The following is a 16,525-nucleotide window of genomic DNA, read 5'->3' as shown; positions in this document are numbered from 1 at the left end:
ATTCTATGAATGTTCTTTTCAGCCCCAATTTGTGCCAATGTCAGAATTTGGCAGTTCAAATTCCTTTAGTTTCTAATATAGAGGAATAGGAATAGGGGCTGGGGCTGTAGCTCAGTGGCAGAGTGCTTGCCTAGCATGTGTGAGGCACTGGTTTGATCCTCAGCACCACATAAAAATAAACAAATAAAATAAAGGCATTCTGTCCATCTACAACTACAAAAAAAATTTTAAAAAAATGAATAGGAATAATTTGGTAAGACACATTATAAGAATAAACTATTTTTGTGCTTTTACCATCCAAAGCTGTGTCTAAGTCTACATTTGCCTTTTAGGTAAACAACAGTTTTTGTGGTGTGATTCAAAACACAAACTATCGTTGTAGGCGCAGGCAAAATTAATAAACTGAAAAAACTCAGCTTGAAATTTTTTAGTGAATGACGAATGTTATATATAAACACTACTGTGAATTTTACAAGAAAAGATAATTGAGGATTTTTCAGTTGAATAAATTTCTTAACAAAAGGATTCACCACAGGATTCCTTTGCAGTGTACCATGTTCATGGAAACTTGCACCCAATCAAAATAACCCTGTTTCATGATGGGAGGTTCCACTAAATATATGATTCTAACACATCAACAGTCCCTTAAAAAGGAGCAGGTGTATCTTAAATCATAACTGAGAGACTCGTTTAAAAGAAACTGGAAATTATAAACAGTGTGCAACATCTAAGGCAAAATTTTGCTCCAAGCGAGATAGGAAAGCAAATGTGTGGTAGGTTAACAGGTGACACAGCATATTTGAATAGAACCCTTGCAGAATCTCCAAACTGCTAATTTGCTTATCTCTACACAATCGAGCTTGCAACACAAAGCACCCCATCCATCTTTAAGCATGTCAATCTGCTTAAACCCTAGAATAAGCATATTTCTTCAGAAGCCTATGAAATGAGTTTAGGTTGAATTAAACTTCGCCTTCTAAACAAAACAGTTCCTGTTAAAGTTCAGAATCTGAAAGAAAGATGGACTTAGATTTCTTTTACTGTGGTCACTTGGGAACTGCTATCTTTACATAATCTATTATCCTGGGCATTTTTAAGGAATTGCCAGTTAACTTCTCAACATTTCCTCAAAGACGGGGAGCACTTTCTGCTCCTCCTGGACTCTCCTCCACAGACACTGGGTTGGTTCCTGGGATGAGCTAATGCCAGAAGCACCTTCTGTAAATAGGCCTGTGGCACTCAGCACTTACCTCCTTCAAAAGCGATTAGCTGCCCAGCTGCCCATCAGAAGCCAAGGTCAATGCATTTTTGCATGTCTGCTTAAACTTAAAACAATACATGGCTCCAAGCCAGTGCCCAACACAACATTTGCTAAATGGAGGTAAAACATGATGCTTGTTTATCTGAGCAAAATCCTAAATGGCTCTTAAGGAGACGCGGGTTGAGCATGACTTTCTATTCCTATGATTCACCTATTGCTACAAGATTAAAAGCATCCAAACAGGAAGAGGCAGGACTTTCTGATTTGGTCTGCAGTCATGTGAAAAAACAAAGCAGAAAGATTATCTGGTTTCATTCCATCTTTGTACAGATAAAGAACCTGAGCCTCACAGAGGCTAAGAGACATCACCAGGTCATTCACACCATCTTGAACTGGTGTCCTGGACCTCAGCCTCTGTGCCTAGCCTCCTCTGACTGCCTGACAGGCCCATCCAGCTGCCAAGGGCTCCAGGGGAGCAACTGCCATGCTGTTCAGATCTAACCCAGCTCCTACCACCATCCATGATGTGCTCTTTCCCTGACCCCCATCTTAGCACAGTCACCCCACTTCTCAGGCCAAAACCCAGAACCATCTGGGTTTTCATCTCTACCACCCCGAACACCTGTAACACCACCGGTCCTTTTACTTCCACCCACACAACTCTTCTTGAAGATGAGCATTCTCACCAACTTGGTCCAGCTCAATCTGCCACAGTCACCTGTCCATGCTGTCACTCTTGCACCGACACGTTCTTCTCAGGAGGCAGAACTATCAGTTCAAAATGGAAAGCTGATCATATTGTTTCTCCTTCTTAGTCCCCCCTTAACTCCCCAGTTCTCTCCTGCCCTTGCCAGTGTTTTTGAGTCTCACATTGAATAAAACCCAGAACTCACACCATGGATCACAAAACTACATATCACAGATTCTCAAAGTAAGTGGCCAGTGTCTCTCAGGGATACCATCTCCTTTCCCTCCCCTTTGAAGTCAGAGTGGGGATCCCTGAATTGATACAGCATGTCATTTTAATAGTCTCACTTGAATACACTTGAATTTCTGCCCAAATATCAAGAAAGAGTTGGGAGGTGAGAAATGATCAAATGCCATGAGACTGACCTGTCCATCTAGTCCTTGTCATGATCTAAGCAGACACTATGACCTAACAGTGGACCTCCTCAGTAAGCACTGTAGGCTCTATGGGATGAAGACTTTGTCCCCGGACTATAGCACAGTTTCAGGATCAAGTGGGACTGAATACATGCTTGTGCCACAGGACAGTAAATGGCTGAAGTTGTGCCTGGCCCATGAAATGCCCAATCACCATGGAGGACATCTTTTCCAGAGCCAGGCATGGATTAGAACTGTCATTAAATGTATCTCTGGGGCTGTCACTCAGTGGCACAGCACTTGCCTAGCATGTGTGAGGCACTGGGTTTGATCCTTAGCACCACCTAAAAATAAACAAATAAAATAAGGGCATTCTGTCCATCTACAGCTACAAAAAAAATTAATAGATAAATAAAATAAAATAAAGGGGTCCAGAGAAAATAGTTAGCCTATAGTCTTTGCTCTGTTCCTCTGAAACTTTTGACATGAACACCATGGTACAATTACCACACCACATTTATGTCAAATGTCTTACAGTGTCTTTGGAGCAGCAATATTGATGGTAGTATTGCCAGCTTCACTGCAGATTAGACAATTGAGTCACACACACAAAAGTCAAAGATGTCAACCATGAGAGGGAGCAAAATATCAGCCTGTGAAACCTCGTGATGCCCTGTCCTTTGTCTGCTTGGCTATCCCTTATCTCCTGCCTGCATTTGATGTTTCCAAAGAGTGGTTCATGTCACAGTACTTCTTAAGGTAAATTTAATTTCAAGCTACCCCAAGAAGTAGCAGGCACTGTTCCAGCCCTGAGAGCAGGGACGGGACCTCCTAACACCTGTCTGTTCAAATCTCTTCATCAGAGCTTTAAACCAGAGCCGTCACAGACAATTCTGTCTCAATGAATGGAAAATATTTCCGGAACTAAATTTAAGCACTCCATTTTCTTGTCAGAGAAGTAATTGTGGCTGTCCGATAAACCAGTTTGAAAATCAAATCTAAATGAGCCAAATTTAAATTTATAAGGGCCTCATTTAACAGGCAATTAATTTTAGGATTCTAATAAAAAGAGGAAAAACCTGCGGACTTCCTGAGCCATTCAAGAGGCTGATAAGGAGATGCTGCACCTCTCCTCTCAGTGAGGGGAAATGGTCTTTGGACGCCGCCCTCCTCTTGGTTGTGTAATATTGTATATAATACATTCTATTTCAGGGAAGTATTAATTTTACTGAAATTAATTTTTTTCTGAGTATTCACAGGAATATGATGAAATGGTTAGAGCTCAGATGTGGATTGTTGATTCCAGAATTTTTCTCTTTTATATCACCTCTTGAATCATAGCCTCTAGTGTTTTCTTTTCTCCTCAAAGAATATAAAATGATAAAAATGGTAGTAATTGTAGAGCTCAGCTATATTTTTAGGTTCCATAAATTTCAATAGGTTTACATGTTATTTCTGATCTATGTCATTTTAATGGGTTTGATGTACAACAAATAAATCTCCAGTCTCACTATAAGCCCATCAAGCAATTCACAACATAAACATTAATTTGCATTTTTTCAAGAAGAAAATAAAACCTGTTAAAGGGAGGCTAGTTCTGATGCTCAGCTGCTCCTGGATATTTCCACATGACTCACTGTGAAAGGTCACTGAGAGGCGTATGTTTTGCAGCAAGAGCTAGTGACCATGCCAGAGTCCTAGGATTTTCTTCTGTCAGAGCAAATTCAGCCTTTAATATATTTTTAAAAGATTTCACCCACTTGAATCAAATGTATGAAATATGATATGTCAAAGCATTGTAATGTTTTGAACAACCAATAAAAAAAAAGATTTCAGAGATCAACTAACACATCCTTGTACTCAACATATTTTTTTGTTATTTTTTTTTAATCTTAAGTTGACACATAAAATCCTGCATATTTTTGAGGTTTTATGAGGTTCCATGAGATGCGTGTCTACACAGCCTGAGGTTCAAGCATAACCAGCTCCTCACACGTCTGCCAACTCTGTGGTAAAAACATTCAGAATCCTCTTCTACCTTTCTTTGAAATGCAGCACCCATCACCATCCCTGGCAGTTGCCCACTGAGTCACACCTGGTGCACAGGGACTTATTTCTCCTAACTGAGTGCCATGGACCAGCATTTCCTTCCCCATCCCTCTCCCCCAGGAACCTTACCAGCCTCTGGAGACACTGTCCTCCCCTCACCTGCCACAGATAAACTTTTGAGGATCCCACAGGAGTGAATGGTGTGGCGATGGTCTTTCTGTGCTTGTTCCACATAACATGATGTCTCCCAGTTCCATTCATGTTGTCAACATGGCGGGACTCCACCCTTGATGTGGCTGGATAATATTCTACCATGTACACAGGCCAGCCTTTCTGTATTCGTTCCTCAGCTGATGAACACGGTTGGTCCCATTTCTTGGCTGGTGGGGACAGTGCTGTAGTGAGTACAGGACTCTCTTGACGTAGTTTTCCTTGAATATGCACCAAGCTGTGGGTGTGGGGTAACTGGATTGTAAGGCAGTTCTATTTAATTTTTTTTTGAGGAACCCCCCAGTGTTTTCCATGATGGCAGTACTATTTACATCCCCGAAGGGTGCAAGGGTTTCCTTTCTCACATCGTTGCTAGCATTCTCTCTCTCTCTCTCTCTCTCTCTCTCTCTCTCTCTCTCTCTCTCTCTGTCTTGCATCAGTCATTCTAACTGGCGTGAGTTGATATCTCACAGTGATTTATTTGCATTTCTCCATGACTAGTGATGTTGAGCATTTTTTTATATACCTGTTGCCCATTTGTATGTTGTCTTTTGAGAAATGTCTATTAAGGTCTATTACCCATTTTTTAATTGGACAACGATGATGATGATGATGGTGATGATAATTTGCTGTTGAGTTTCTTATATATTCTGGATAGTAACCCTTATCAGATGGACATTTGGCATATATTTTATCTAATTCTGCAGTCTGTCCGATTCTTCACTTTGTTAGTTTTTTTTCCTTTGGAATGTGAAAGCTTGTTAGGTTGACATAATCCCAGTTGTCTATTTTTGCTTTTGTTTCCTGTGATTTGGGAATTTTAACCCCCAAAATCTTTGCCCACTCCAATGTTTAAAAGCATTCCTCTTCATGTTTTGCATTAAAACAATCACCCTGTTTTGAGTTGATACTTCATACTTGATAAGAGACAGGATCTGGTTTCATCCTTCTGCATGTGGACCTGATTTTCTCAGAACCATTCTTTTAGAAAATTGTCCCCAATGTATATTCTTCACACTTGATTGTAGAACAGTTGGTTGTAGATTTGTGGATTGATTTCTAGATTCTTCCCTCTGTTTTATTAGTCTATGTGTCTCTTTTTATGCCTATACCATGATGTTTGATTTCTATAGCTTTGTAGTATTGTGCAATTCCACTTTGTGTTGCTGTGACAAAATATCTGAGAAAAGCAACTTAAAGGACAGAAGATTTGTTTTGGTTCATAGTTTTTTCGTCCATGGTCACTAGATCCTGTTGGTTTGGGCCTTTGGCAAGCAGAATATCATGGTAGGAAGTGCACAGTGGAACACAGTTACCTGCTAACTTCGTGGTGGCCAAAAAGCAGAATGGGGGTTATGCAGGGACAAGATAAGGCCTTGAAGGCACACCTCCAAGGACCTACTTATTCCAACAGGCCTCACCTGCTAAGTTTCCCCCACCTTCTAATACCCCATGAATTGGTTAATCCATCAATAGATTAATCCATTGATGAGATCACAGCTCTCACGATCCAATTACTTTCCAAAAGCCCCACCTCTGAATACTGCTACATTGGGGACCAAGCCTTCAATTCATGAGCTTTTGAGGAATATTTCATTTCCAAGCCATAATACACATATTTTGAAGTCAAATAATATAATATCTACTGTTTTGTTCTTTTTACTCAACATAGCTTTGGCTATCTGGCAGATATTTTTGGTGTGTGTGTGTGTATATGTGTGTGTGTGTGTGTGTGTGTCTAAACGAATTTAAGGATTTTGGGGGGTAGTTCTGCAAATACTGTCACTGGTATTTTCAAAGGGACCACATTGAATCTGTAGATCACTTTGGGTGGCATGAATATTTTAACAAAATTGATCCTTTCAATCCATGAACATGGAGTGTCTTTCCACTTGTGTGTGTGTCCTCTTTCATTTCTTCAATCAATGTTTAGATAGTTTCCATTGTAGAGATCTTTTACCTTTTAGGTTAACTTTATTCTTTGATATTGTTTATATTTTTGTAGTTATTATAAATGGAATTGCTTTTTTAATTTCCTTTTCAGGTGACTCACAATTGAGAAATATAAATACTTCTGATTTTTGTATGTTGACTTTATACCTTGTAACTTTGCTGAATTTGTTAAGAAGTTTCAATAGTTTTTGGTAAAGTCTTTGGGGTTTGCTCTGCATAAGATCATGCCATCTGCACTCAGCACCCACTTGACATCCTACTTACCATGTAGGTGCCCTTTATTTCTTTACCTTTCCTAGTTGTTCTAGCTAGGATTTTCATACTGTGTTGAATAAAACTTGTGAAAGTGAACATCCTTGTCATGTTCTAGATCTCAGAAAGAAATCTCCAGCTTTTCTCCAATTAGTCTGATGTTAGCTGTCGACTTATTATATGACCTTTATTTGGTTGAGGTATGTTTATTCTGTACCTAATTTGTTCTGAGTTTTTATCATGAAGGAATGTTAAATTTCATCACTTTTTCTGTGTCTATTGAAGTAATCACATGGGTTTTGTCCTTCATTCTGTTGATGTGATATATCATGTTTATTGATTTGAAAATGTTAAACCACTTGATCATGGTGCATATTCTTTTTCATGTGCTGTTGAATTCAGTTTGTTAGTATTCTGTTAAGGATTTTTTGCATCTGTGCTCATCAAGGATATTGACCTGTAGCTTTCTTCTTAGTAATGCTGGTCTTATGGTAAGAGCTTAGAAGAATTTCCTCTTCTTCAATTTTTAGAAATAATTTAAAAATTATAATCTATATAATTCTAAAATACCATAATTTCATGTATGTTGTGTTTCTATTATCACTTGCTTCAAATTTTTTAATTATTTTATTTAAAAGAATTGATGTTAGTTCTTCTTCAGCAGTAAAGACATAGAGTCTTGAACTATTGATGATTGGAGTCTTATTTGTTTTTTGTTCATTTTTGGAGTTTGTTGCTTTTTATTTTGTGCAGTGCTGGGACTCAAGCCAGGGCCTCACATATTCTAGGCCTGCACTCCACTACTGAGCTACCCACTAGACTTGTGGGTAGCTCAGTAGTGGAGCTTTGTTATTACTGATTTTATCTCAATACTCATTTTTTGTCTGATCGTGTTTTCTGTTTCTTCATGATTCAATCTTTATAAGAGGTATATGTCCAGTAATTTATCCATGTCTTCTAATTTATCAAATTTACTGATGTATATGGTTGATTATCATAGCCTCTAGAATTCCTTCCATTTCTTGAGTGTTAGTGGTAATATCTTTTCTTTTTTTTTTTTCTTTTTTTTTTTTTTTTTTGCTCTGACTATTGGAGTCTTCTCTTTTTCTCTTAGCCTTTCTAAAGGTTTCTTGCTCTCTGTTAAGTTTCTCTGAAAACTGAATTGTTTCTCTGTGTTTTCTTGAAGTTCATTGAGTTTTCTTAAAACAGCTATTTTTAATTCTCTGAAATATCACTTATATCCATTGCTTTAAGGTAGGTTTCAGGTGTCTTGCTTTGTGGGTTAAATGAGGTTAGGTTCCCTGAAAGTTCTTGATGCTTGATGGCATATGACAACATCCATGCATTGAAGGATCAGGTATGTAGTCCAATGTTCATAATTTGGCTTTGTGTCTATGCTTCCAGAAATTCTAAGCAAGCTGTTTATTGTGTCCTCTGAGTCTGTGGTCATGCCTTGATTTCAGCACTAGATGGCACCCTAAATTCAGGTTTGCCATGAGCCCACAGTTGGAGTGTTGTCACTGTTTTAGTAATAGAGGATGCCCCTTGCCTAAATTTTTTGTAAGTCTGCAGTTGATGTACTACACATGATGGACAGGGGTAGTGCCTAAAGAGAGCAGTCCAACCTTGTTGGGTCTGCTAGCCTCCACCTGAGGCCACAGTTGGCCCAAACACCTCATATATAATCACCGACTGTGTTCAGGCACTGCAGGATTCTGCCCAGAATGGGCCTCACTGTGGAGGGTCCATGCCTGGGCACCAAATGCTGGGTCACGCTTGGAGCCCACAGCTTGATGAGGTCAGTACCAGAGCCAAGAACAAGGCCCATGCTGCTATTTCCTGCCTACTCCTAGGGTTTGGTTTTGGCCTGACACTAGAGCTACCAGCCAGAGAGGATGCTAGAGCACAGGTCCATCTCACTGGGTTGCAGGTCCTCTAGCCCTGGCCTGGAGGCAAGGTCTATGAGGTTCTGCCCAGTGTTGAGTTTCACTGGCAGGCCCAGCACTCAGTTCCAAGTTAACAGCCCTACACTCACTTCCCTGCTGAAACTGGCTAACAATGGAATCCTTCTGAGCTGAGCTGCCTGAGGTTGGGGAGGATTGGTGGAAGCAGTCCCTCAGTTGCTGTTGAGCTGAGTCACACCTGAGCCCCCTGCAGGCTAGTGCATGACTGGCACCAGAGCAGACTGAAATCAAGGTCCATCTCCCTGAGGCTGTGAGTTCCTGCCTGCCTCAGGGTAGATCCAGAAGCTTTGTCCATGAGCACAGGCCTGGGGTAGGAGCGTTGGGGCTCTGCCCAGCACTGGGCACTGAATTCCCTCCCCCATCCCCCCAGGATGTGTCCCTGCCCGAGTTGGAGCAGGGTGTGGACAACTCTGTCCTCCTGCCTTCTTTAGCGAGCACATCTTTTCTTGATATGCCAAAGCCAGGCACTGCACTCGCACAGGTTTCCTTAGCTCTTGTGAAGATGAGTTCACATGTGACTCAAATAATCAAGTTTCATCCTGCCCTAACCCCTTCAATGTGTTTTTAAACTAATCCAATGCTTTTCTTTCTTTCTTTCTTTCTTTTTTCTTTTTCATTCTGAAGTAAATTCTTGAAGGAAACCAAACTTAAACTCTTTGCAGTAGTGTGTGTACTTACTTTTTGTTTTTCCTGCTTCTGCTCCCAGGATTGAAGGGCTCCCTCCAAAGGCTGCAGCTGGAGTATGTGGACGTTGTCTTTGCAAACCGTCCAGACAGCAACACGCCCATGGAAGGTGAGTGAAGAGAGTCCATAGAAAATTCTAGAACTATCGATTCCAGCTTGAGGGCTCAGTCTACTCACAGTTGGAAATGAAATATATACAGACTAGTCTGATTGAATAAGAAAAATGGAAAACTCTCTGATGGGTTCCTTTAGGCTCAGTATTTGCCCTGACAGCCAAGGCTGTGACGTCTCCGTTTTTCTCTCCTAGCACTGAAGGCATTAGGCTGTGACTCCTGGTGGTTAGTGCTCATTTTTTTTTCCTGGTTTATTTCACGTTTGTGATCTTATCAACTAAAACAATGAAATTAATTGGAGGGGGAGACTGTAACTGGCCATCATTATTTCAGAGTGAGCCCTCTGGGGGGCCTGTATTTTACAATGACTCCAAGTCTGATTAGCTTCCAACCTGTGGTGACAAGCGCTAGTGGTACCCTGAGAGGAGGCTGGGCAGGAGGGACCACTCTAAATAAGACACCTCACCGTAGTTTTGATGTAGGTCCTGGAGAAGCCGAGACGTCCTATCTCCTTTCTATTATGACTGCCAGAAGAACACAGCTTATTCGTAAAACAAGATGTTCTTCAATTGACATTTGTTTGCCAAACCTATTTAGGACGATTGAGAAAGAAGATGGTTTGAGAGGATAATGTAAAGTATATTCTAATTAGTTGAGGTTCATCATCGAGGTTGTCATTTAACTGAGACGACAGAGAGTGGAGATATGGGGAAAGAGAAGGGATGTTTGGGTGATTTGCGTTTTACAATATGATATGGTTTATCAATTTTTCAAAGAATTAGAATAAAATTGCACTGAGGGTAATTTTTGTCTTTGATCATCTGAAAGGAAGTGAAGGGTCGTATGATAAATGAGGTTCTGTTGATATTTATTCTTGCTGTAGGGTTATAGAATTTATAGAAAAGTGTAGATGATCAAAGAACATGTGGATGGCAATTATGAGCATAAGCAATTTCTCATGGAACATGTTTATGTATAAAATTTTCTCCTAGAATTTTCTGCTTTCTTGATTCTGGGTAAATTAGGAGTTAAATGCAGCATCCCTATTGGGAACTGTCCATGGAAATGACATAAGATTGCATATCTTTGTCAGAGAAGAGATCAGGTGGTTGATAAAGCAAACCATAAACATTTCATTAGTATACAAAGTTATCATTGCAAGGATAATATATCAGATCATTCTCAATGACACACTAAAACAGCACTAAAGCTAGTCAGAAAAAGCATCAAATAAAATGCCACTTAGAAGCACTAAAGTGGCTTCACAGTTTAAGTGCCTTGTGACTATTTTCCTCTTTGGAACAGTGTCCTTAGCAATGACACCATGTGCGTTTACAGGACAGCAGACCCTATGAGAGTCTTCAGGAATTTTTTCCCCCTATCTCAACCCTACCTTTAATTTTAGGGATATATTGTAGCAGTCTCTCAAACAGGAATCATAATTTGCACCGTGTGTGTGTTTGTGTGTCTGTAGGAAATTCTCAAACTATGGTACACTAGCAAGATAATGGTGTCTCTTAGGTAAACACTCATCATGTGTTGAAATGACTTAGAAGGGAGCTTCAAAGTATTAAAACAAAAATAGATTACTGCTGTCTGTAACTGAGGCAGTGTCTTGCCTCTGCTGGACTTATGCCGCAGTCTTGGCTGGGCACAGAATCACGAGCCACTCAAGCAGGAACAAAACTTTATTTTGAAAAAGCCGCCAATACTCTGTAGGCGCTGGCAAGCCAAACCCGGTCCTCCCACGCGGGCCTCCACCGGAATTCCCTCCTACTATCCTTCCCCAACCAATGGGAACTCTCCATGAGTCCCGTAACATGAATCCGGTAGCAGGCCAAGGTGAACAGCGGGAGTCCAATTTCCATATGAATGTAAATCTTAACATAATCATCTCAGTGGCTAGCTGGCGTCACTTTACAACCAAAGGTGCCATACATCGTATATTTGCTTGTGGCTCCTAGCAGACTTAGAGAAAATTTATGCTCTCCCTAAGTTTCTCACATAAACCTCCACAAAGAGAGATAGGAAGCTAGTCTATGAGTCATTGTCCAGACTCAGAAGCAGAAGGCAGGATATTAAGAAATGGAGATTGGCCACGGGTGGGTAAGGGCCAGGAGCGTGGTAACAGGGCAGGAGGTCACCTGCTGGCCCGCACGCCTGGTGAGAGGCCCACCCCAGCGGGCCCACCACGCTCTGAGGATTCTTTTGGAGAACTCAGCAAAGGTGCTCCATGGACGGTTCTCACCTGCTAGACGGAAACAGCCCTCAAAAATGGTGTCCTCCGACTCAGGGCACCTGTCGGTCCCAGGTGGGCCCCCTGGAAATGCCAGAGCTTGGGACTAGTCTCTGGAAACACGTTCTTTACAATTAATTTTTTCCTGCTTTACTATAACAGAGAAAAGTCCTGCTCAAGACACAGGAAGCAAAGAGACCAGGTGGACCTGGCTGCATCTGCTCCTCCAAACCTCGGGGACAGATGAAGTCTTGGCTATTTCTGGATTCCATGTTGTTAAGATTTGTTTTTTGCAATGATTTGGTAAATTGTGTGTGTGTGTGTGCGTAAATGGAAGCTGTATATATGCAGTGAGATTTACCCAAAGAGGTAGACGCCCCAGCTTACATAAGGTAAATGTTGTAATAACCAAAGTTACCCTTCAAAACCCATCAGTAACTGTTATTCAGTGTTACTCTACAGCCATTATTTATTTATTTAATATCTTCACACAGTGACAAAACCACCATCAGATACTTGTCAGCACTTTGTTCCTAATGGTAAGGGAATCCTTAATCTCGTTCACACAGTTTTCTCCTTCCGACAGCTCACAGTGGCTATTTTAGGCTCAGTGACATCCATCTCTGTTTAATACAGGCGATGGCGTAGTTATTGCCAATCATGCATGGTCTAACATTCATGCATAAAATCTGCATGTATAAACTGCAGATCCTCAGCCTCTGCAGATGGTTCCAGCCACTCCTTGTCAACTCCATGAAGTCACAACACACACTGACTTACAATTTTTCTGAAGCATTTATATTACACCTGGGGACCCAAGCACTTTCCAGATGAGAGCCCAGCCCAAGTCAACTCTCTCATGCCCATCACTGATTACCCATTGGCATGGCATTCAAGAGTGCGGATCTAGCCCAGATCTAACCCTGCAAGTGGCCAGGGTCACATGTGCCCACATTGGCATCTCCAAGTCACATTTCAAAGGACTTCCGCTTGAACGTGCCTAGAGTTCCATCCCCACTGGTGTGATTCGTACCCTGGGACGATGTTCATCGGGGATTCCTAAGTTAAACCAGGATGAGTTCCATCCAGTTTCTGCAATGCCATGTACAACCAACGGAGCCAGAAAAAAGCCCAGCAGCAGCGTCTCCCTCACCATCTCCTGGCCTCCCAGAGCCAATTAGCCTCAGCCTCCCACTCTTCCCTGGAAAACCAGCATGCAAAGAGCAAGCTCCACAGTGGATGGCTGTGAATGCCAAGGGTGCGGTGGGTAGGAAGGCACGAAGCACTTCCCCGCAATCTGCCACCCGGCAGCGGCACAATCAGACGGTGTAGGGCCAGGGGGAGACGTTCCTGACAGCAGAGGGGTGCTCTCTCCTCTGTCCTGCTCGTTCGTTTTTTTCTGGTTCACCTAGTAGTAAGTCATTTTTTCTTTCCCAGCATCTGCCTCGCCATCTGTCTCTGCTACGATATCTGGCATGTTTTCCAGCCCTAGGAAAAAATCAGCCCCGCATCCCATTTCTTCTTTCTTATGACACTGTCCCTCCCGGTGGAATTACTCCTCGTTCCTTATGCTCTATGAAACCCAAACGCACAGCTGCCTCACCTTCATGAATCCCCAGTGTGTGTTTCCACATCTTCTCTCACCAGACAAAAAAAAGTCCAGGGCACCTGAAGTCGTGCTGAATGTAGGAAGACGGCACCTGGGGACTGTGCTAGGCGTTGTGGTCTGGCTCCCAAACGCCAGGCTCCATTCCCTGCTCCAGGAAGAAAGTGATGGAGTTGACTATGGCTGGAAAGGAGACTGCCGACGGTGCTGCTCGTGAGTGGCAGCAAAGAAAGGAGACCTGGTTCAGTGGGTCAGCCTTGTAAAACATCCTCGTCTCAGAATAGGATGATTTTTAAGTTGAATTAAACTTCAAATAATTTTTAATTTAAAAAATACTTGAAGTTGAGTCTCCTTACTTTCTATCTAGAGCTTGTTTGCCCAAACTAGCTAATCTCTTAGAATTCCCGAGTCATTGACTATTATTTCCATACTTGTTACAGTTTGATATTTTATTTTCCTTCTTGGAGATTAGCGCTGGCATCAAGTGATCCAGGTGTCTTAATTTCCAATAAGAGTTAGCTTTACTTACTTCCCATAATTTCAGGTCAAACAGCCCACTCTAGAACAGAAAAGTCTCACTTCCTCCTAAGGCATCTTTTTTAGTGTTGCTATATGCAAACAAGAGCTTACAGAAGGATATTCCGGAATCTAAGATATGCATTGGCAACTCTGAAAATGCTAGAAAGAAAAAAAACTGCATGCAACCTCCCAAACTATCAATATTTTACTCATCCCTGAACACTGAACCTAGGCATTTAACTTCCAAAGTGAAATTTTCAGAACAAATATTTAAACACCTAAAACCTGGAAGAATTACTTAATCACAACTGATCAGCCCATCTGCCTTTATGTTTTATTTTCTTCCCTGGAAGGTGCCCTCAATCTGTCTCAAAAAACACGAGACTAGCAGGGCACAGCGTTGCACACCTGTAATCCCAGCAGCTAGGGAGGCTGAGGCAGGAGGATCACCAGTTCAAAGCCAGCCTCAGCAAAAGCAAGGCACTAAGTAACTCAGTGAGACCCTGTTTCTAAATAAAATGCAAAATAGGGCTGGGAATGTGGCTCAGTGGTAAAGTGCCCCTGAGTTCAATCCTTGGTATCCCCTTCCCCCAACCAAAAAAAAAAAAAAAATGAGACTAGCAGGCAGAAGTCTTCTGCAGTAGTATGACCATGCTACCCAACAGGAACATAATGCAAGCCACCTGTGCAGTTGGATGTCCCATTAATCACATTTTAAAAAGAAAGAAATTAATTGCAATATTATTTGTACTTTAACCCCATATATCAAAAAATGCCACATGTATACAATATAAAATTATGAATGAGATAGTTTATATGATTTTTTTTACACTAAGTCTTTGAAATCCATGGGTTCACCTTAATTTGGGCCAGCACATTTCAAGTGCTTGGCCACATGTGACTAGGAGCTGTTCTGTTGGATTACATGGGTCTATAAACTTTATTTCCAGCTTTACAGAGCCGAAGGCACATAATGGGTATTCAACAAATACTTACTGGATGGCTGATTGGATGAATGAAGGAACAAGTTTTGGGGGAATTAAACGAATGAAGCTCTAAGGTTAAATTGATCCAATCTCATATTTCTCTACCTGAAGATCAAGCCCTGACATCCATAAGCATTCTGATATTGGTCTAGTTCAACATATTTCAAGGTGATGTTAAGATGGACAGGTTGTTGGCAAACAGCTCCAAGACACTCTTGCATCCTGCTTCTCCTTATCTGCAAAAACAGGAGCATCCAGGTACTGGGAGCAGAAATGAATGCAGAATGATCCATTAGTGTACAGGTGTCCCCACGGAGCACTATGTTAAATTAAAATGATTTAACACATTTCATTTATGACCCTGGCCGGAATGTTCCTAGGGGCCTTTGTGTCCATCAGATCAATTTAACCTCCTGGCTTGAAAGACTGAGACAGCTGAGTTTTCAAGAAATTAATTTGGAGAAAATGACTTTCCGATCCAAGAAGATGAGCCAGACCCTACCAAGCCCGTGGCACAAAAAAAAAAAAAAAAAAAAAAAGTGCTCCGTTTACTAAAGGAGTTTATTTCCATTTTAACTGTGAACTCACCAAAACTTTACTGATACTTGAGCCCTATCTTTATCTAATTGGTCTAAAGTAAATTGATACTTCCTCCTTTACAGGACAAGTCATGTCATAAAAAGAGGATTTCATTCCATTCACCCTAGGAAAGATCGTAGGGTGGGGTTGAACTCTTCCAGTCTCTGGTTCGCTCCTCTGGACAAGCTCCTGTTTCTTTCATTGCGGCCTCCTCATTGGAAGAGTGTTTCTGAAGTGTGGACCTGGGCGTGAGCTGGACACAGCTTCAAATCCTGACTGCTTCCACCCAACTGTTCACCTGGGCAGGTTCCCTCGGGGCTGAGCCTGCTTCCACCCCAAATGAAGAGGATGCTCCCAGCACCACCTAAGTGGGGCAGCATGTAGGCACAGCCCTACACCAGCCCTGCTCCAGAAGGCCCCGCATGATGCACAGGCAGAGAACCCCCCACCTTCTCCGAATCTCTTCTCAGACATAGCCATGGCAGAAGTCAGAGGCCCGAAACCACAGCAAGATGGAAAGACATCAAGCAAAGCCGGCCAAGCCACAGGGCTGGCAATCGAACTTCCTGTAACTCATTTGTTCTTGTGGAGTTTTTGTTCTGTTCTTTAATTTAGTCATAAATTTTCAGTCATGCCTGAAAGGAGATCCCGTGCCCGTGCCGCCTACTTTCAGAGATTTCTCTAGGAAAAAGCCCCCATTTTAGGATTAACTCATTCATTCAGTTGACAACTAAATGAACACCTGCTGTTTATTTAAATGGACATCTGTTGGGACCAAGCACTCTTCTGGGCACAGGGAGAAGCAAAGGGTCATAGGACAGGCAAACAGAAATCTCACTCCTGGGGAAAAAGAAAATAAGAGTAGAGTTACATTACATGATGATAATAGATTGAGAAAAAGATAAATCCCAGCAGGGTAGGAAAGTGTGGGGCAGACTTTAGATAGGGGGATCAAGAAGATATTGGGGAATAGATTGGCTCCCACAAATAGAATGGGTATGACTTTAGA

General features: G+C 41.7%; 1 protein-coding gene across 3 annotated transcripts in view; it reads left to right on the top strand.

Moving 5' to 3' along the window:
- Positions 1–16,525, top strand: part of KCNAB1 (potassium voltage-gated channel subfamily A regulatory beta subunit 1) — a 338,389-nt gene that overhangs the window by 279,360 nt on the left and 42,504 nt on the right. For all 3 annotated transcript variants that reach the window (XM_081302291.1, XM_081302292.1, XM_081302293.1), the window contains exon 8: positions 9,500–9,586. In XM_081302291.1, the coding sequence (XP_081158417.1) occupies positions 9,500–9,586 (87 nt within the window). The remainder of the gene's footprint in view (positions 1–9,499; positions 9,587–16,525) is intronic.

Source organism: Spermophilus citellus (assembly GCF_964194105.1).
Source record: "Spermophilus citellus genome assembly, chromosome: 7".
NCBI classification, from domain to species: Eukaryota; Metazoa; Chordata; class Mammalia; order Rodentia; family Sciuridae; genus Spermophilus; species Spermophilus citellus.
Note: the sequence above shows the minus strand (reverse complement) of the source record. Positions and strands in the feature narration are given on the sequence as shown.